Source organism: Palaemon carinicauda, chromosome 6, assembly GCF_036898095.1.
Source record: "Palaemon carinicauda isolate YSFRI2023 chromosome 6, ASM3689809v2, whole genome shotgun sequence".
NCBI lineage: Eukaryota > Metazoa > Arthropoda > Malacostraca > Decapoda > Palaemonidae > Palaemon > Palaemon carinicauda.
Window position 1 is genome coordinate 3,270,206 of NC_090730.1, and position 22,500 is coordinate 3,292,705.

Sequence of the window (22,500 nt, forward strand, 5' to 3'; positions counted from 1 at the left end):
TCTAACAGGACATTTAGTAACATTCCACTATTGTAAATAAATTTATTATTCATCCCGATATTACATTAATAAGGACACTGGATAGGTTAGTCATTATGGGAATAATTCATACAATTTTAATACTGTAATTTGATTGATTAATCATCCTGTTTTTACACTTGAGGGTCTAGCATTCATTATTCAAAATCACTCACTTTTGTTTCTTAGTTTCCTTATACCATCTGCAATGTACAATGGGATGAAAGGTGTAGGTAATTTTCAGCTAAGAAATTTTATGCTTTAAAAATCATAGCATTTGGCATATGATAGTTTGGGGAGTCTTGCAATTGAAATGTTTCCTTTCTGATACTGATATCTCTTATTTATTCTTTTAATCTTTCCAGCATGCTCTTCGGTTGATAGCTTTCCGCCAAATACATAAGGTGCTAGGTATGGATCCCATTCCACCCCCAAAATTTCAACGAGGTGGCAGATTTACACGTAAGAGACGAAGAGATAATTCCTCGGGTGAAGGCAACGATTCAGAGGGAGAACTAGAAGGTAAATTGAAATTATTGTTGCATTATAGTTTTTGGAATTATTGTTGCATAAATTTCGTGTCCGTACACTCGTGCTAGATTCTGACTTCTGGGCTTATACATCTTTTGTGTTCTTACAAGAGTAAAACTTTTGGTTAATCTATCAAAATTTACCTTTGTTTAATTACAATTTGCAGTTTTATTTTTAATGACTATGAAACTTGCAATAGTAAAGTTATTCTTTTAATATATATTATAACTCTTGGCTCAATTTCAGGAGGTGATGGTAAGAAAGATAAGAAGGAAGATGAAGAACTGAAGATGGATATGGACAAAGAGACCAAGTAATGGTGCTGGGTCAAGCCAAGATATAAATATTGTATTATGAAGGGTTGTGTACCCTTGTTATCCATTTTGTTATAGAAGAATGTACTTTATATAATATTTTTTTGAATCTGTTGCATAGGTACCCTGAATGTATAATTGTTTTTTCCTATAGCAACTGCAACATAGCCGCTTCCTTGAATCTGAACAAATTTGTTGCATAGGGACGTAACATGTATCGGTAAAAATAAATTGTTTACGTAACAATAGGTCTAAATTCGAGAACTAGAACATTTCACCATTTTATGTTATCATGACATTTCTGACATTTCCTATCCAGTGCAGTGCTAACATAAAATAAGAAAACCTAGTTTATCTTGTAGATGAAGGAAAGTTTTTAAGTTTTTAGAAATGTTCAATTTTATTTTTTTTCTAGAATCTGAGTCCTAGATGCTGAAATGAGTCAGTTAATTCGGATACATGAAATATTCCCAATGATTGTTTATTGATGAACTAGTCTTCTGTACTGTATTTAATCTTTCATCATTCTGCCCTCCTTATTTTTTCCTTGGTTTTGCTAGTTGAATGCATGAAAAGCCGTGCAAGTTGTGTGAATGTCATTTTTGTATTAGTATTTTTTTATAATTTACCAATTTTCGTAAAATAAGCTGTTAGAATCTATTTAATGAAAGTGTTAGATCCGAAATGTGAATTATATTTGGGTGCAGTTTAAAGTATTAAGAAGAGAAAGGAGACCATATATTTTGATCCGTGGTAAGATATCCTACAGGACGATTTTAAAGCTAGTCCATTTGGAATATGGTCCATGCAGGTCAAGATAATTTGTAGAATTATACGGAAGATATTAATACTTTTATTTTCGCAATAGTAAATTTAATGAGGGCTTTTTGAGTTTTTTTTCTGGTTATGTCAAAGTAATAGTGTGCATGTAGCTCAGTTCCTGTGGACTAATGGAAAAACTAAAGATTTTCCTGTTGGTTATTGTGTCACATAGATTATAATAATAAAGTAATATAGATTCTATTTTGGTTTGCAGAATTTTTAAACCCTAAAATAAAAATCTGATTTGACTTATAAAAGTTCTTATGAATTTATTCCATAGACACTGCAGGGCAGGAAAAAAATTATATACAGTACTCCCGAATACATTATTCTGTATGTGAAAGGCTCTAAAATTATAATCATTCTGTGGATTTCATATTAAAATACCTCAAAAAGAAACAAACTTTAATGGTTGGGTTTTTATTTTTGGTTATGGAATACTGTATACAAATTTTTATATTGAAGATTTTGGCGAGCTACAAATTTTTATATAAAGTTTGGAGATCTTAAAAGATATTGTAACATTGAGTTGAAGTCTTGTACATTACGATATAGTATAAGAAAATACTAGGAGTAAAATTGAGTTTTATCCCTACATGTCAACCTCCTCTTTTTATTTTTTTCCAGCCAACATGACTTGTTCCTATTCAAACACAAACCTTCAGAGTAATATGAGCTCTGCTGACCTGGCCGGGTGAACAAAAGCTTCCAGCTTTATGTTTCATTTCTTTCAATGAGCATCTCGTCATCAATGGAGTAATCTTACGAGGTGCTTAGTGCTCTAGCTCTAACGACCAACGGTGTGACACATGTACTGTCACAAGATTAAACACCATGCCACTTGTGCTCCTTGCAGGGGACAGCTGTGTTCCTTCCCGTCTACTTTCCTGGAATGCAAGGACTGGTTAGAGGATCACTAGGCACGATACAGTAGGAGAAGGAAGACGACAAAGAGGTGGTTTCTCGTGTTCTAAGACAGCAGAGGAAGCTGCCGATACTGTTTCTCCAGGCTCTGGGTCCGTGTGTTTCTCCCCCACCCTCCAAGCTCTGGTGGCCAGTTCAGGTATGGATGTTAGATCCATGCACCAATATGTGGAGTTCAAGGTAAGGTAACCCACAGGTCTGTGTCTGTGTCAGGGCTTCCCTTTGTCCTAGGTAGTACCATTTAGTGCAAGAGGCAGCGCTCGGTGTTCTGGTCTTTGGGCCTCTTCGAGTTGTTCTTGTAGCTCATCGGGGCTGGTATTAAGGAGGACACTACACCAGTCAGTGGAAGATCCCTCTTCCCTTAGTGCGGGAACTAAGAACATGTCTCCTAAGGAGATCGAGAAACGACAGCGTTTTCTTCAGGGAAGAAAATAAAGTGTGGTTGGACCCTGTGTCACTCGCTGCTTCATGGTAAAGATGTGTACAACCTGAGCTTCTCTGGTGATGCAGATTAGTTTTTACCAAAGACCTAGCAAGGCGCAGAGGTCCAGTATATCCTGGATCACCACGAGGACGGACACACACAACGTCTGACCAGAATATGGAACGACACATTGCTTCTCCCTATCCATACAGTGATTTTCTATTCATCAGAAGAGATAAGTGAGCCTAAATCCTCTTCCCCAGTAGGTAGGGTTGAATGTTGGAGAAACTTTCTAGTCGGAGGGAGAATGAAATGAGGCAACCCAGAATCATTGCTAAGGATGCATGGAGGCACACATTAACGCCGGAAGGAATGTTAGTGCGAGGAGGGCCACAGTACTTCAAGGGCACCAGACCAAGCATAAGCATCATCTACCCTTGGAGAGGTGCACACCTCAGGCTAGAAAAGTGAACGACTTATGACAGCAGTGAGAAGAGTACTCCTGCGTGTGGACAAGATCTACCCCCTACCAGCTGACGCCAATCAGGGAGAGATCCTTCATAACTCCTGTAGCTGAAGACATCCGAGAAGAGGTTCTTCTCCAGTATCAGGTGGATCACCTCTCCAGCAACAGATTGAATCCAGGTTCATAATAGTGTAGCCTGCAAGGATAAAGAGGAGAGGGAAACGCACACATTATTCCCCCTGCCCTTCAGATTGATAACGAGAACAACAGGTTTAGCCAGTCCCTTTCCTCTGTGCCTACCCCTGAAGAAAAGTCCCCAGTCCTAGGTCTCTTTTTCAACAGAGGGAGGGATGAAACAGGAGTCGGTGGTCAGTATCCTAACGAGTGATTTCAGACATCCAGGAACTCTACAAATTGGGTGAACAATCCCAGACACCAGTGAAGCAAGCTGGCTATCACAATGATAGATGGGTATATAGTGCGAGAGGATGAGAGTATTCTACCATCTTTCATACAACACTAGCCTGGTGCTAAAGGAATCGGTTAAAATGATTAACTCCTGAGGGCAAACAATTTGTCTACTCCTTCCAGCATACAGGGCTGGCTCAGTAAACTTCCTTTGGGGCCGTTGGCACCCTCATTTCTTCCTATACTATAGCAGGAAATGTAAACCCTGGCCAGTGGAAAAGCTTACTCGGGAGCCCACCTTCTCAACACCTAGCCATGTAATCTGCAGCAGCTGGTTTGGTACCTTACAGTACCTTACCTTATTGCCTTAGTTTATGTTTGGGTTCCCCCAGGTCCCTCAGTGTGAGGCACCTCATATATCCATCAGAGAGTTGCTAATGAGACTTCCGGTGTATTTTGCATCTTCCAGTCTTGGATGGTCTGGGATGCATCTTAGGTATTTATCGAGCTTATTCTTAAACACATCTACGCTCACTCCTGATATGTTTCTTAGATGAGTTGGCAGCACATTAAATAGTCGCTGCATTATCGATGCTGGTGCGTAGTGGATTAATGTCCTGTGCGCCTTCCTTAGTTTTCCTGGTATATTTTTTGGCACTATTAATCTACCTCGGCTTGCTCTTTCTGATATTTTTAGCTCCATGATGTTTTCAGTAATTCCTTCTATTTACTTCCATGCTTGTATTATCATGTAGCGTTCTCTTCTCCTTTCTAGACTGTATAGTTTTTAAAATTTCAGTCTTTCCCAGTAGTCAAGGTCCTTAACTTCTTCTATTCTAGCAGTATCAGACCTTTGTACACACTATTTGTGCAATATCCTTTTGGTAGTGTGGGTACCATATCACATTGCAGTACTGTACTCGAGTGTACTACGTACTTAAGTTTTGTAAAGCATAATCATGTGTTCAGCTTTTCTTGTTTTAAAGTGTCTGAATAGCATTCCCATTTTTTGTTTACATTTAGCAAACACTGTTGCCATTTGGTCGTTGCAAAACATTCCTGTTTAACATTACACCAAGGTCTTTAATTGCTTCCTTGTTTGTGATTGTCTCATTATTAGATCCCTTGTATGCATATACCATTCCTTCTCTGTTTCCATAATTTATTGATTTGAATTTATTGGAGTTAAATACCATCCTATTTATTTCTGCCCATTCATATATTTTGTTTAGATCTCTTTGTAGTGAGTTCCTATCTTCATCACAAGTAATTTCTCTACTTATTCTTGTGTAGCCTCCTGGCTCTCTCTTCGCTAATAAGGAGGACTTGATCAAGCCCAATGACCTGATCTAGTCCTCTCAGGTGGCAAGGCATTTTACTTCTTAACCCACCATTGCCTCAGTGTGAGCTAATTAAGTCTTGAGAAGAGATAAAGTTGTTAGTAAGCTCCAGAACAGATTGGAGAGCAAGGAAGCTCTGGAGCTGAGGAATGCCACATTCACGTTGACCTGCAAAGTTTCTTTCTGGTCTAGTGACAGGTAGATCCTGTCATCGTGACCTCGCAGTTGGTGGAGAAGAGGCAACCACCAGTTCCCTACATTCCAACTCGGGTCGGGACCCTTCTGGCGGAGGAGTAGGAGACAACCCCCCCCCCGGTAGGGGATGCCAAGCGACTTTTGGGGAGAAAGGGATCAAAACACTGAGCAGACAAATGGATGGTTCAAGTCCTCTGGGACAGTTACCATATTTCGTTCACAGCCTTTATCCTTCCCCTCTCCCGAGTAGAGGAAGACACAAGTTTTGCCCCCCTAAGGGTCCAGAACATAATGGAGAAAGGGAGTCCTTCAAATAGTCCCAGATGGATTTTCCAGGCTTCAACAGTTGGCTCTTCATATTGACAGGAGGTTGGAGAGTGGTCATCAACTTGTCTCCCTTGAATGGGTTCATTCATCTTACACCCTTCAAGATGGAGACAACAAACGCTATCTCAACAACAATCAGAAAAGGGGACTTGTTTACTGGATCTGAAGGATACATATTTCCCGATACCTGTCCTTCCCCTCAGCTGCAAGTACCTCGTTCTGCGTGGGTGTAGACGACCTTCCAGTTAGGGACCGTAAGCTTTGGACTCTCCACAGCCCTCCAGGTGTTCACAAAAATCTTCACCCCAGTGTTGTTATGAGTTTGCACTTCGGAATAAGACTGCTGCGTTATCTGGACGACTGGCTACTCCTTTTCCCGCAAGGGAAGCATTTTCCCAACAAAAAAAATTCCTACGGTTCTGCTCTGAACTCTGGATCACCCTGAATTGTGGGGAGGGAAGGTATATAAGGATGAGACTGGTAGATTCAGTGGCAGCGAAGGCATTCCTGGTTTACTGATACTGTGGACTGGAAAACAAACAAAGTAAATGACAAATTCTTTAACACGAAAGTTACTGAAAAGAAGGCGAGGGAGATCGAATCGCTAGGTGTCAGATAGGATCACAGAATGATCCCATAGTGACTGGTCATATAAGGGCCTAAAGAGACCGTTGGGGATATGGACTGGCCAGATCATGGTGATCATGTATGAATGGTCAGCTGGGATGAGAATTTCTGCTTAACTTAAATATATTCGTGCCATTCGCCTGACATACGCTCCAGCACGTTTCTGCTAGGTTGTCATCTCTAGAGCTCTCAAAACAGGGAAGTGTATATCATCATGCAGATGGGTGCAGGAGATCGACCAATGACAGGTGTGTGAACACCTTTACCACATACTGTATGTATTCCCTGGACAGGAAATGTTCCAAATACAAAATCTCTTGCCTAGCTTATGAAGCGAGGACATAGACCATCTTCTCAAGCGGATCAATTCCCAGTCCCTCCTGGTGATATTCTTTACAAACTTCGAAGCATCCTGGTAAAATCCCTTGGTAGAAAAGGTACAAAGGCATCCGCCAACATCCTCTAGTACTGCATACGAAATGTACTCCCGGGGGAAGGAGCATTTCAGATATGAACCCCTCACCTTTTGTACTAGGTAAGAATGTAACCAGATTGTCCTCCCGAGTGGATATGTTCTCAGTACTTGACGGAGACTAGTGTCACTGAAGCGTCCTGCTTCAGAAGGATGAGGGCAACTGCTAATGTCCTCAATCGCATTGCTTATACTGTACTTGGTCTTTCATGAAACCTAGCACTGAAAGTAGGAACATGAGCTCTTGTGCTGAAACATTTTCCCGGAGAGGATCAGTGGTACAGCAATGCTTCTCCCATGGAACCATGCAGAGGAATGGTCAATATCTCTTCAGACTGTCTGACTGGTCTTCCTGTTCCTCGGTGATTACTGTCTTTTTTTTTCAAGGTGCACATCCAAACAGACAGGAACAGGTCGGGTAATAGGTGAAAGTGAGTACCTATACTTCGCTTCACTCTCAATCTTCCCTGATAGTGAAAAGGGCTGTGCCCTTCATGCCCATCACCGGTGAGCATGCTCAGTTCCAGAAAAAGCATGTACTAAAATTTCTTCCCAAAGGGACTGATGGCATTTATGCAATGTTGCATCTCAATGATGGTAAAGGCAATCAGAGTGCATTATGTAAAGTTACTTGTTTCAATTCTAACACGAAGAGGACTGGGAAGGTTCCTTGTCGTTATCCGGTCTTGGAGCGCGTGAGGAACTTGTAACGTAGACCGGCCTTGAATCATAGGAAAGTCTCAATTTTCTGTGCTTAGGAAAATCCAGCTGCATCAGTATAGAGCGCTGATAGGAAAAAGGGGACAGGTATCTTGTGGATGGAACATTTCAATTCTTGAAGTGTAGGTGGTCTTGGCTTAATTTCACTGAACGGACGAGAGGTATTTACTGTACAATGTGGTATGGCCATTGACCAGTCTCAGTAGGACTGGTCTGCTGTGAAAGAGTCTACCTCAATGCTTGTTGGACGTACGCTCCCCTATGATCATGTTGGGCTGTTTAAGTAGAACATCTCTGGAACTGTGAGGAAGGAAAAGGAAGAGAGCAACACCCTTCATCCTGATTGAGGGGGAAGCTTGTGAGATCGTGTAAAGAGAGCTATGTACTGAAACATGTCAGGTATGTTACCTGTATGTACTGCTATTTAGTACTTGCCACTCTTGGAGTGGCATGTACCATCTCCGCACGGAGAACAATCATGTGATTACCATGAGTGGATTGTTAGTGGAAGGAAGAACCACCTGGATATTGACAGACAGACGTTTAAACCAGCATACATCCCTGAGAATGATTCAGTGACCTGAGTCCTTTTGATGGGGGGGGGGGATTTTTTTAATAACCATTAACAAGCGTTCACAGCGAGATAATGAATACCAACACAACCTATTGTGGGCATCATGAAAACAGTCTCTTGCAAGAAACACAAGATGATGTTGAAGCCTTCTTTTGCTCATTTCTTGAATGACTATACTGTACTTTATTTTTAAAACAGAAACCAACATCTAATAATAAATACCTTGCAATACACATGTATGAAATGACTCATGTTAAAGTAAAAAATATTTACAGTATTTATAATTTGTGAAGAAACAACTGTATCATAATTGTGTACCTTTTTTATGTAAGTATTGACAGCTACTTTAACATAAAAATTATGACCAGTAAACCACCATGATCAACAACAGGGTGCATCACTATATGACACTTAGTTTCCCTACCTAAAAACCTAAGTTACACAGTGGCCTCCCATTAGTATTAGTCTTGGAAGGATTGGAATTTAAGCAAATGGAACCAGGGATGTTACCCAGCACCATTTTAAAATAAAGTAAAAAAGGAAAAATGCAATAACTAAAATTTATTTTCTAAAAGAAAAAGCTGGTTAAGGGTACTGCTTGTGTCCCCCACCCTCCCCTTAATCACCAAAACCTAAAAAGGGGTTGACAAAGCCAAGGGGGTTTCTTGAAGAAGAAGGTTCTGACCCTTCTCTACAAAAGATACTAGATCCATTTAGCTGTTCTCAAAATCTTGGTTTAATCCTCCAAGACTTGCCAGATATCGCTCAGTAGATTAAAGTGGTCAAGGTGTCGGAACACCTTTTTTTTTTCTTCCCAGGAAATACGAATGATTTAGTTTAACACTAATCTATTCCACAGGAGGACTCTTCTCAGATGAAATCTGTCAAAAAGGAAGGGTGGACATAATTGTTCCTCAGAGCAAAATTAGCTCACAGGTTTGCTGACCAGTGAGCAAAATCAACAGTTTTACCTCCCACCATCAGTAACTTCCTAAGTTTCACTAATGTACATCCACAATGATAGCCATAAGTGACAAAAGTTAACAAGCATGTTCAACCATAGGCTATGGCAATTTGCTCCGTGACTCCTATTGTGATGGTAGAATAGAACACATTTTACTCAAGAATACACCTACTCCAAGTATCTTCAGGAAAATGTTTGTCTGTCTGTAGACTGACTACGGTAGTTGAGCAGTATTGAACTTGCTGTCCTCTGGAATGGAAAATATCTGCTGATGTGTCAAGAGGTGAGAGAAGCAAATTGTTAGCAGGGCAGGAGACCAGACACTCCGACCAAAATATAAAATCCAGAAAATTCACATTCAAAAACTTCCCAACAGGTATAAACCATGGTAGCTTGAACGAGTCTCTCGTCTTAAAGTCTGACGCCTTCCTACCAGTCACCAATTACCCACATGAACTTTCTCCTACCAGTCACCAATTATCCCCCTTGTCATTCACCTTCAAAAACTGATTTGCAACAATTGCTGAGAATACTGTTCCATAAAATATAATGGCTTGTATTCTAATAGGAATAAAAAACTACAAATTATCAAAAGTAATTTGTATTAAGATTGTCTTTTATGAGAAGTGTTTTGCATGTTGTATACTGTCATTGAAGCTTGTTAACAAAGAGTTATTGGGTCATCTATTGTTTTCTTTTGGAATCAGATCTATAAATAAGTGGTAAGGGTGGAATTATAATTAAAGACCCTGGACCATGTATGCTGCATAGGAAAAGCACAAATTAATTTCTAAAAATTGTGATTTGTTCCTTTAGAAGGAAAATCACTTTTAGGTGGAAGTCCCTCTGAGGTGACAGGCACGAGTTGAATCCCTATCCAGAAATGTCACCTATCCTGGTCACTGCATGAGCAAGGAAAGGTTGGATCCTGGAACCCTGTATACTGAGTATAGAGATATCCAGTATCCAAGATGATAAAGCCTAAGCCAGTGCTAGTTAATGAAACTGGTACTACTAATTTCATGAGCTAAGTACTATTCCCCATGTTTTGCTGGAAGTGAGAGTGGAGGGAACACATTTTAAGTAGCCTATCTCTCTTGAATAGTTGTCCGGTACAACTACCCTGAAGGCACAAGGAAGAGGAGAGCAATTCACTTGAGCTTTCATTCACAGGCCTACACCATCCTATTTTTAGAGAAGATGCTTGTCTGGCTCAATGGAGCTTGGGAAACTATAAAACATGTTGAGCATCTGCTACAGGTCCTAAAAAGACTGTCTTCTAGATGTTCTATGAACACCACACACCATCCCTCATTATTATATCAGCAACTGACAGATTCCATTTAAAGGTCAGGTTTGGATCAGCGCTCCTGAATTCATGAGCTTTTGCCTGGTTTATACAATAGTCCTTGAAAGATGACCCATATGTCCATGTGATCCTCTCAAAGCCAGACCAGTTAAAAAAAATAAGGCCCCTCCCCCCCACAAAGAAGTCCTGATAGTGAGGTTTCTGTCCAGAGTCTCTCTTAGGAGCTCATATGGAGCCAAAATTAGGCTTTAGAGAATAATAATTATCCTAAGGCCCCACTCTGTAAGGTGAGGAAGACTTTGAAGCTCCTCATGAACATGAAAAGATCTCTCAAGGAAAAGAGGTCACGTCGCCACACTGAACACCTAGTTCAAGGGCACTTTTCATGAAAGGTAGACAAGGAAATTTGTATAATGAAAAGGCACTCCAAATAAATAGTTACATGTATCTTGTCCATGACACGAGTCCCAAATGGTCCACTTTCCTTGTACACTACTGTGAAGGATCTTCAAAGGTATCCAGACACTTTAGCTATCCTGTGAGAAAAGTTGCTCGATAGTCTACACACATGAAGTATTTAAGACTCCATGGACTGATTATACTACATCATGTGTGGCTGACAAAAAAGTGTGGGTCATGGGGAAATCACTCTTGGTACCTTAACCAACAGTGATGATACATCAGGATACTGCTTAGCTTGTGGTCAACAAGGAACCATCATTCATCCTGAAACCCAGAGTAACCAACACTCAATAAAATGGCATTTTTAAAAATTTGTATTTTTATTAACTATACAGACCCGAGTCCTTTAATACAAGTGTGATTTCAGGGAAGCTGAAAACCGCTGTTAAAATTCATAAACCTTCACCTAGAACTTGCGAGGTGGATATGTCGGGAAGTACTGTATAACTTATATTACTTTAAAAAAAACTTTGTGATTTCTTCCTAAACAAATACAAACCTTTTTACTTTAATAGGAAACTTAATTTTATGAGGGAGGAAGTTCCTACTGAATTACCAAGTTGGCTAATTTAAAATCTCGACATGTATACACTCATTCCTCTAAAAGAAGAAGTGTGTTGACTCCAAAGTTAGTAATGAATGATTACCTTGTAAAGTACAGTAATATAAACTACAATATAAACCACATGAAAACAATGTACAGTAGTATATTACAGTGAGTTATTTACGGTTTTAGTCAACAGAGCGTAGGCAGGAAGTGGTCATTTGTTTATGAGGGATTATGAGTTGATTTACCCTAAGGCACAAATATTAAGCGTTTTTTCGCTTCCCGCAACTGTCTTGGTTACCTAACCCCTTGATGATGGAGGGCTGATTGTGCTTCCTCAAGGGAGGAAATTGAAAAGGAATAAAATTTTGGGTCATTTAAAGCAGGTTTTGTGTTTTTGCTACAAATTCAGGGACGAACGAAAACAATAGCTTCCTTCAACTTTTGAGTGGCTGACAAGATATGACAGTCCGTGTAGCTGCTTACCCATTTTGTCAAGGCTAAAGCAAGCAGTAAAATGGTTTCACGGTACAATTCTTTATCTGAAACTCAATTCAGTGGTTTATAAGGAGCCTACTTTAAAGACCTGACTCATCGTTACATTCCAAGAGGAAGGCTCAAGTTCTCTTGGCGAAAAAGACGGTTGGAAAATCTTTATTAAAATCGACAAATCCCACATAGAGGAAAGATTGATTCCCTTGAGTTTGAGACGTGTCTCAAGCATAGCCTTTTTACCATGAAACTGAAAGGAGTTTCTGCACAGGAAAACTAAGAAGTTTGCTATTGTATCAATCGGATAGTGGCAAGAAAGGTAGTGGTAGCCAAAATATCTGGACATCCCAGGTGTACAATGAGAAAAGAAAGTGAACTAGCAACTCGATGAACATGTCAGGAGAGGCGTCATCTAACTCGCACCTGCAGGTGAGGCATCAGAATTGTGTGCAAGAATGGTAGTGGTGGGCAAAATATTTGGAAATATAAGGTGTACAACGAATTACCAGCCCCGTAATGGCTGTTGCCCGAGGACACTCATTACCTCCCAGCACCTCTTGACATGGTATCTGGGGTACTATTAAATTCCATGATTTTTGCAGACACCTATTGGGGTTTTTATCAAGTAAAAGCTAGAGGAGGAAAGTCAAATGTCTTGCGACGTTTATTCCCCAGAAGGGCTATTACCAGTACCATAGGAAACCCATGGGCCACTGCTAGCAATGCTTACACACAATTTTTTCATGATGCCCTAGATGTCCCATGTAAGCTCTTTTGACTTCTTGGCCACATGTGTAGAGAGGAGCATCACCCTTAAGCCAGAAAAGTTCCAGTTCTGCGGTAGGGATGTAGAGTTTGTGGTCTTCCACCTTGGCTGGGATGTTTACAAGCCCACCAATGACCGCCTCTTCGCTATAAGGATTTTTCCTATGCCAGTGAAATCAACCCTGTCGGACAATAGACTGTGGTATGGTGTTGTATACCAGCTGGCACCATTTTTTGTCACTAGCCCCATCATGGACCCCTTCACAGAGGTTTCTTAAGAAGCACAAAACTCGCCCCAATGGCTACTTTACCAACTGAAGCAAGGAGGACATAGCCTTTGTCACCCTTTAACAATATTGTGGCTGTACTTCACTCAAGTCCCCCTTCTACTGTAAGATAGGCTAAAGAATTGCCTCACGCCAGCCGAAGCAGATGATATTTTGGACAGAGAAGCCTTGCAATTGTGTAGTTCCTCCATGTGACACGGCTATTCCTACCAGGTTGTTCTAACCTCACAGTCATTATAGATCATAGCCCACTAATCAAGCTACATGGAACAGAGCCATGGGAGACTTTATCAATACAAGGAGAAAACCATAATGTTTAGTTTCAAAGTTAAGTACCTACTTGGGAAGAGGAACTGCAATGCTATGCTTGCAGAATACCTGTCAGAAGCCTTTGAATGAGATGGCTATACTGTACCATGGATGAAAAGGCAGTCAAAAAGGTTGCTAGCAATGATACCTTCTTCCAGTTATTGGCACACAGGAGACTTGTCTCTGACAATTTTATGGTGTCAGAGACTGTTTAGCAATAACCAGGGACCTGGTTACCTACAATTTTGAGCAAGGTTCTGTCCAATTACTTACTCCCGAGAGCCTCCATCAGCAGGTTGCCGCTAATTTGCAAACTACTGTACTCATGAAGGCCTAAATTTATGATGGTATGGCAGGGAAGACGATTTACAACCTCATAGGTCATTTCCCTAATGGCAGATCCTCACCAAAGTTATTGACAAAACTGAGGAGTTACTTTTCCAGATGGGGTGCCCCAGAGCAGATCATCATGGAAAGACACCAATTTAGTGAGTGATGAAATGTTGACCTTCAGGATATGGCAGGTCACAGTACAGCTGTTGTCTGTCCAGTAAGCCTCATCAAAAAACAGAGCAATTGATGTAAAGACAGCAAAAATAGGTCATTAGAGAAAACATAGTGACGGAGGTTGTCTCAACAATGACAGGGCATCTTTTGCCATCCTGAAGTACTTCAATATTATTATTATTATTATTATTACTAGCCAAGCTACAACCCGAGTTGGAAAAGCAAGATGCTATAGGCCCAAGGGCTCCAACAGGGAAAAATAGCAAAGTGAGGAAAGGAAATAAATAAATAAATAAAAAAATGATGAGAATAAAACAATAAATCATTCTAAAAACAGTAACAGCGTCAAAACATATGTCCTATATAAACTATTAACAACGTCAAAAAGATATGTCATATATATACTATAAAAAGAATCATGTCAGCCTGGTCAACATAAAAACATTTGCTCCAACTTTGAACTTTTGAAGTTCTACTGATTCAATTATCCGATTAGGAAGATCATTCCACAACTTGGTAACAGCTGGAATAAAACTAATAGAATACTGTGTAGTATTGAGCCTCATGATGGAGAAGGCCTGGCTATTAGAATTAACTGCTTGCCTAGTATTACTAACAGGATAGAATTGTCCAGGGAGATCTGAATGTAAAGGATGGTCAGAGTTATGAAAAATCTTATGCAACATGCATAATGAACTAATTGAACAACGGTGCCAAAGATTAACATCTAGATCAGGAATAAGAAATTTAATAGACTGTAAGTTTCTGTCCAAAAAATTAAGATGAGAATCAGCAGCTGAATACCAGACAGGAGAAAAATACTCAAAACAAGGTAGAATGAAAGAATTAAAACACTTCTTCAGAATACAGTAGATTGATCACCAAAAATCTTGTAAGACTTTGTCAATAAGGCAATTTTTTGTGCAATGTGTTTCTCAAAAGTAAATTTGCTGTCGAGAATCACAACTAAAATTTTAAAAGTCATACAAATTTAAAGAAACATTATCAATACTGAGATCCGGATGTTGAGGAGCCACAGTCCTTGACCTACTTACAATCATACTTTGAGTTTTGTTAGGATTCAGCTTCATACCCCATAATTTGCACCATGCACTAATTTTAGCTAAATCTCTATGAAGGTATTCACCAACTCCAGATCTAAATTCAGGGGATGGAATTGATGCAAAGAGAGTAACATCATCTGCATATGCAACAAGCCTGTTTTCTAGGCTAAACCATATGTCATGTGTATATACAGTAGTATGAAAAGTAATGGCCCAAGAACACTACCCTGTGGAACACCGGATATCACATTCCTATACTCACTATGGTGCCCATCAACAACAACTCTTTGAGATTTATTACTTAAAAACTCAATAATAATGCTAAGAAATGACCCACCCACTCCCAACTGTTTCAGTTTGAAAACAAGGGCCTCATGATTATCACGGTCAAGGGCAGCACTAAAATCAAGGCCAATCATACGAACTACCTGACCACAATCAAGGGATTTCTGTACAGCGTTGGAGATTGTAAGAAGGGCATCACATGCTCCAAGGCCTTTACGAAAACCAAATTGCAAACTAGGGAGTAGATGATCATCTTCAGGAAACATATCAAGACGTTTTTCCAGAAGACGTTCAAAAACTTTAGATAATACGGGAGTTATGGAAATTGGGTGATAATCAGTTGGACTTGAGCCACCACAAGCACATTTACATAGAGGAGTAACATTACCAATTCTCCAACAAGTGCTAGAAGCTCCTCTTCTTGCTAACTTGCGCAAAATGACAGATAACTTTGGAGCTAAGAAATCTGCTGTCTTTATAAAAAACAAAGGAAAAATACCATTTGGGTCTACACCTCCAAGAGCATCAACGTCCATCAACGGAGCTTTAATTTCACGAGATCGAAAAGCTAAACTAGTTGGTTTAGCCTCAGGAAAACAGGAATGAGGAAGTTCAAGTTTTTCATTACTCTGTTTACTGTCAAAAACATCAGCCAAAAGAATTGCCTTTTTCTTTGGACAGTGAGTGACTGAGCCATCTGGTTTAAGTAAAGGAGGAACTGTTGCATCTACACCAAAGAGTGCAGATTTAAGGGTAGACTACCATTTACATTCCTGAGTTGTACCAGAAAGGGTTTCTTCTATGGTTAAATTGTACTCCTTTTCAGTTGAGGCATAAACTCTCTGAGCAAAAGCTCAAAGCTGAGTATAGTTGTTCCAGGTCAAATCTGATCTGTTACCCTTCCAAAGTCTCCTACGCATCTAAAAAAAGAGATGACAACTTCGGGACCGTGGTTCGACGGCCAGACAGCATCAAACACTACGTAAAAGAGTGCTGCTAATGGTGAAGAAACACAAGGGAATAGCATCTAATAAATAACCAAATCAAGAGCCTCATGGCCCCTTGGCTGGGCAACCAAGTGCAGGTTCAGAACCAACCTCACAACCTTTGGGATCAGACATGCATTGTAACTGAAGCCCTTCTACACCATCAATATGTGATTAAATTGGACGGCAAAGGATATTTATCCTTAGAAACAGGAGACAACCGAGCTCATTGTGCTGCCTATACCGGGGGCAGATCTCACGTCACGCCCTATGATGCCCAAAGCCCCAGTGACAGTTTCTAGGCACCTTACAAGGACCAAAGCTAAGTCAGGCTGGCTGGCTGATTTTATATCAAACAGGAGTCTCACATATTTCAAAAAATATTCTTTATTGCTTTATTACAAAGCTGTATTTTGTTTATGTATGTTCCACTATCACATAGGTGCTTTTAGGTGATGATTCTGCTATCACCTGACAGACCATCTTTAAATTAATCTGCATTATTCACATTTTCATTCCCTTATACTACAGTATTTAAATTCTCAGTACTGTATATACATCACAACTTCCTGACTGTATATTCCTTATCAGAATATTTTTTATGTCTAATATTATAATCTTGGGGAAAGTTGTATTGTATAATGCAAGAATAGTTGGGTAATGACACATAGCTTAGCACCCAGCATACTCAGACAGGCAGTCTGTTACTAGTCTCATAAGAATATAGTACATGTAGCTCCGTACTCGTGTACAGATAGCAATACTGTATGACTCTTCATTTTAAAGTGATAACACAAAAAGCAAATAGCATCACTGAGCTCTTCTTTTGGTAAATATATGATCATTTCCATTCTCACTAAACAGGAATTTGTTATAATATACATACGAATGCTAGCCTTTATTATTATCATTATTAGTATCTAAGCTGTAGCCCTATTTGGAAAAGCAAGATGGTACAAGCCCTAGGCAAATGCACCGTAACCCAAACCCCATTATCTCAGCTAGGACTATTTGGTGCGCCTACCATTCTACAAACTCCATTATAACCTCAGAAAACCTATTGGTCGAACCGAAATACATTACTATGCTATTGCAAGTCAATGTTGGGGAGCGTTTGTAGTTGCTTGGGACGGACCAAGTCAGTGGTTAAAATGTGGGTAATTATTTACTGTAGCACAAAATTCCTAATAAAGAAATTAAGAAGTGTTCTTGGTGTATTTATAGAGTTCCAGGTGTATTTCTAGGTACTTTGAACTGTTCTGATGCAAATAATTGTGGTAAACCTATATTTTGAAAATTTTAGACATCAAAAAATTTCGAAACTTACGACTAAAGCAACATTTTAAGAGAGAAACAGGAGCCTTTGTGTATTATTGGCCAGTTCCTCCTTTGTGCAATAAAAATGGGCATCGATTAACGTAACTTCCCCCCCCCCCTATCCCAATGTACAAGCCATGTCCTTACCTAACGAGGGGGAGGGGGGATAACGCCACCCTGCGACCCCCTTACACTAACGTATTCTTAGTCGGCCGTCATCATACATGCAGGTGGCCGCTATCAAACTTAGACCTAGAGAAACAAACTCAAGAACATCACCTAACCCAAGGTTACCCACCTAATCTGTCAGACACATCCTTACCTACCGGGGAGGATATGGCCCCCTGTGACGACCCCCTTTAGACTGACATATCCTTAGCTAAATAAAAATATTCGTAAAACTTTACAAAAATATATTTCGTAAGTCGTAAAACGAGTTTCACATTGTCGTAATATGAGTTTACACCTGCCCAAACCAACTACATGTACCCTGATAACATTAAGCGCAATCGAAGAAACAAAATGTTCATCGAAATTAAATTTGCAATCAAAATTTCAAATTTATTCGTACAGTTGAAAAGACATTATCCATGAAATGACCTGCTGGTTGATGAGTCACTGTCCTCTATTTACTTACAACCATTCCTTGAAGTTTGTTAGGGTCCAAATTCGTGCACTAAATCTAGCTAGATCTCTATTAAAGTATTCTGCAACAGTATCTTCAATCAGATTTAAATGATGCACAATAGTATAATCAACAATTCAACATATACTAGGAGGTAGTTATATTCTCGGTTGCTCGGCCTGGTGTATTATTTATTACTTTACTCCTCAAAATAAGTTTGGGGCCACTCTATCGCAAAAGAGATTAGTGCAAAACTTCTTAGCTTAATCTTATTACTGTAATATTAATTGAGCTTCTTTATCTGTACCTATAGATCATATATTTCCTATTATGCTCATAGATATCCACAGAATTTTTAATGAAAATCTTTATATTTAATCATAGCCATTTCTACCTTGAAATCAGTTGGGATAATACGGTTAATACGTAGTAATCAGTGTTGGTAATACATTTTGGGATGTTTGGTATTTTTGAATTCTTCTTCATTATGCATTGTTGTACTGTATTGTTTTTTATGTGAACTACCAGATCTATGTTGTTGATATTTTGCAACATACCTACGCTTATATCTTGTTTCATTAACTGTCTTAATTTTGGGCATAGTACATTGAAAGGAGACTGTCCCCAGATATATAAATTTAGTTAATATCACCATGGTTCCCATCTACAATACTTCATAAGCAATTGATCTGTCGAGTTTGAATCAATAAAATAAATTATCTAAATAAAAATTATCGAATTTGGACAATTACTGACAGAGCCGCAGAAACATGAGGGTAACACTAAAATTGCCTTTATTTGTAAAAATTAATAAGAAGAGCAAAACAATATTACAAATAACAGTAGGCTTAAATATTCAATGACTAAATTAGCCGTTTCTAGTCCACTGGAACACTGGAAGACAATTTTCATCATCACGCTGGCCAGTGCAGATTGGCGATGGTGGGAGATTTTCGTCACAACAAACCAACCTAGTATGGGTGACCCTGGCTAGTATGGCTTTCCTGATCATTGCGATATTCAAACCCTTTCACCATTTCCTACTCGAAAAGGTATGTAGCTTATATATATATATATATAAATACAGTATCTATATATATATATATATATATATATTAGTCATGAATTATACTTACGTCTCTTGGAATAACAATACCAGACGTTCCTGAAAGTATACTTTAAAAATATGCTAGAGAATGAGAAAAAAATAGACATCCATAAAATTAAAACCTTTAATAACATGAGTTTATGATAACATAGTACTTAAAATATAATGCAAATCCATTTAGCCCTGATCATGATTATCATTGGTATTGTAGCTTATATATATATATATATTATACACATATATATATATATATATATACATATGTATATATATATATATATATATATACATATGTATATATATATATATATATATACATATACACACATATACATATATGTATATATATATATATATATATATTCACCTTAATTAAATAACATCAAAAAAACAGTATAAAAATAATGAGTACTGATTGTGCTAAATATAGAATATAGTAAAACAATAAAATGCAAACTTTTAATAAAATTACTGAGACATTGTATTACTTTTTTATGGATATATGGCATAATTGGTTAACTTTCTCTCAAGATATGACTTTTTATTTAATCAAGATATAATTTTCTTCATAAAATGATAATAAAATATTACATTACCATTAAAGAATTATCAATTACTATCTTCAAGAGAGCATATTTGATTATAAGTTCCTGTTTGATTGACTTCTGTTAACTTAAAAGACTACTTAGCTGTCTATTCTTGAAAGCAATGGGCTGTCCTTACTACATTACAGTTATCAGTGATAGCACTGAATAAGCTACTTGCCACTCCATGGCAGAATAATAATCTATTTTCACACCATTAGGATAAATATTCAGACTTAGGATTTACATTTACGATCATTAAATATCACTTTCTTCTATAAAATAAGATTATCTATGGTGTGAAAACGGATTTTGAGCGAAGCAGAAAATCTATCTATGGGCTCAGGCCATGTTGTCCTGATGGAACATTACATCAGGACGACATGGCTATCTCACCCAAAATAGATTTTTTCGCTTCGGTCAAAATCCGTTTTCACACCATTAGGATAAATAATTCAGACTTAAAATTTACATTTACGATCATTAAATATCACTGTCTTCTATAAAATAAAAGATTATCTATGGTGTAAAAATATTATTATATTTTCCTACAGATCTACAGTATTCTCTACCTGTGCTGCTACTCCCCATCAGCCATTTTCAAGTACCCTAAAAGGAGTAAAGGTTCCCATTTTAGGACAATGGCCTGTTATGGTGTCCATTCTAGGTCAGTGACCCCTTTAAGGAGCGACCTTGTCGCACATGCCGCACAGCTGGTGAACGTGAGTGTCGTCGTTCAAGCAGGAGACCAAGAAATGCCCCGAAGTCATTCTTGGAAATGGTGCGTCCGGGTCCTCGGCCATGTTCCACGGTGTAGTCGCGGGTTCCTGGTTCCTCTGTCGGTGTAATATCAAAGATTTCAGTTCTGTTTGAAGTGTAATTGAAAGATTTCAGTTGTTTGTGGTGTAATTGTAAGATTTCAGTTGTGTTTGCAGTGTAATTGCAAGATTTCAGTTGTGTTTGCAGTGTAATTGCAAGATTTCACTGTGTTTGCAGTGTAAAGGCAAGATTTCAGTTGTGTTTGCAGTGTAATTGCAAGATTTCATTGTGTTTGCAGTGTAAAGGCAAGATTTTCAGTTGTGTTTGCAGTGCAATTGCAAGATTTCAGTTGCGTTTGCAGTACAATTGCAAGATTTCAGTTGTGTTTGCAGTGTAATTGCAAGATTTCAATTGTGTTTGCAGTGCACTTGCAAGATTTCAGTTGTGTTTGCAGTGTAAAGGCAAGATTTCAGTTGTGTTTGCAGTGCACTTGCAAGATTTCAGTTGTGTTTGCAGTGTAATTGCAAGATTTCAGTTGTGTTTGCAGTGTAATTGCAAGATTTCAGTTGTGGTTTGCAGTGCAATTGCAAGATTTCAGTTGTGTTTGCAGTGCATTTGCAAGATTTTCAGTTGTGTTTGCAGTGTAATTGCAGATTTCAGTTGTGTTTGCAGTGTAATTGCAGATTTCAGTTGTGTTTGCAGTGTAATTGCAGATTTCAGTTGTGTTTGCAGTGTAAAGGCAAGATTTTAGTTGTGTTTGCAGTGCACTTGCAAGATTTCAGTTGTGTTTGCAGTGTAATTGCAGATTTCAGTTGTGTTTGCAGTGTAAAGGCAAGATTTCAGTTGTGTTTGCAGTGTAACTGCAAGATTTCAGTTGTGTTTGCAGTGTAATTGCAGATTTCAGTTGTGTTTGCAGTGTAATTGCAAGATTTTAGTTGTGTTTGCAGTTGTAATTGCAGATTTCAGTTGTGTTTGCAGTGCACTTGCAAGATTTCAATTGTGTTTGCAGTGTAATTGCAGATTTCAGTTGTGTTTGCAGTGTAATTGCAAGATTTCAGTTGTGGTTTGCAGTGCACTTGCAAGATTTCACTTGTGTTTGCAGTGTAATTGCAAGATTTCAGTTGTGTTTGCAGTGTAATTGCAGATTTCAGTTGTGTTTGCAGTGTAAAGGCAAGATTTCAGTTGTGTTTTGCAGTGTAATTGCAAGATTTCAGTTGTGTTTGCAGTGTAATTGCAAGATTTCAGTTGTGTTTGCAGTGTAATTGCAGATTTCAGTTGTGTTTGCAGTGTAATTGCAAGATTTCAGTTGTGTTTGCAGTGTAATTGTAAGATTTCAGTTGTGTTTGCAGCGTAAAGGCAAGATTTCAGTTGTGTTTGCAGTGTAAAGGCATGATTTCAGTTGTGTTTGCAGTGTAATTGCAAGATTTCATTTGTGTTTGCAGTGTAATTGTAAAATTTCAGTTGTGTTTGCAGTGTAATTGCAGATTTCAGTTGTGTTTGCAGTGTAAAAGGCAAGATTTCAGTTGTGTTTGCAGTGTAATTGCAAGATTTCAGTTGTGTTTGCAGTGGCAATTGTAAGATTTCAGTTGTGTTTGCAGTGTAATGTAAGATTTCAGTTGTGTTTGCAGCGTAAAGGCAAGATTTCAGTTGTGTTTGCAGTGTAAAGGCATGATTTCAGTTGTGTTTGCAGTGTAATTGCAAGATTTCAGTTGTGTTTGCAGTGTAATTGCAGATTTCAGTTGTGTTTGCAGTGTAATTGCAGATTTCAGTTGTGTTTGCAGTGTAATTGCAAGATTTCAGTTGTGTTTGCAGTGTAATTGCAAGATTTTCAGTTGTGTTTTGCAGTGCAATTGTAAGATTTAAGTTGTGTTTGCAGTGTAATTGTAAGATTTCAGTTGTGTTTGCAGTGTAATTGCAGATTTCAGTTGTGTTTGCAGTACACTTGCAAGATTTCAGTTGTGTTTTGCA

General features: G+C 38.6%; 2 protein-coding genes across 9 annotated transcripts in view; one reads left to right on the top strand and one right to left on the bottom strand.

Moving 5' to 3' along the window:
* Positions 1–1,884, top strand: part of Zn72D (Zinc-finger protein 72D) — a 37,936-nt gene extending 36,052 nt beyond the window's left edge. For all 8 annotated transcript variants that reach the window (XM_068374869.1, XM_068374862.1, XM_068374863.1 and 5 more), the window contains 2 exons: positions 384–540; positions 796–1,884. In XM_068374869.1, coding sequence (XP_068230970.1) covers positions 384–540; positions 796–866 — 228 coding nt within the window. In that variant the 3' untranslated portion in view covers positions 867–1,884. The remainder of the gene's footprint in view (positions 1–383; positions 541–795) is intronic.
* A 17,680-nt stretch (positions 1,885–19,564) lies between these two features.
* Positions 19,565–22,500, bottom strand: part of LOC137642373 (methylglutaconyl-CoA hydratase, mitochondrial) — an 83,023-nt gene continuing 80,087 nt past the window's right edge. The window contains exon 5 of the mRNA XM_068374873.1: positions 19,565–20,609. Within this exon, the coding sequence (XP_068230974.1) occupies positions 20,437–20,609 (173 nt within the window). The 3' untranslated portion in view covers positions 19,565–20,436. The remainder of the gene's footprint in view (positions 20,610–22,500) is intronic.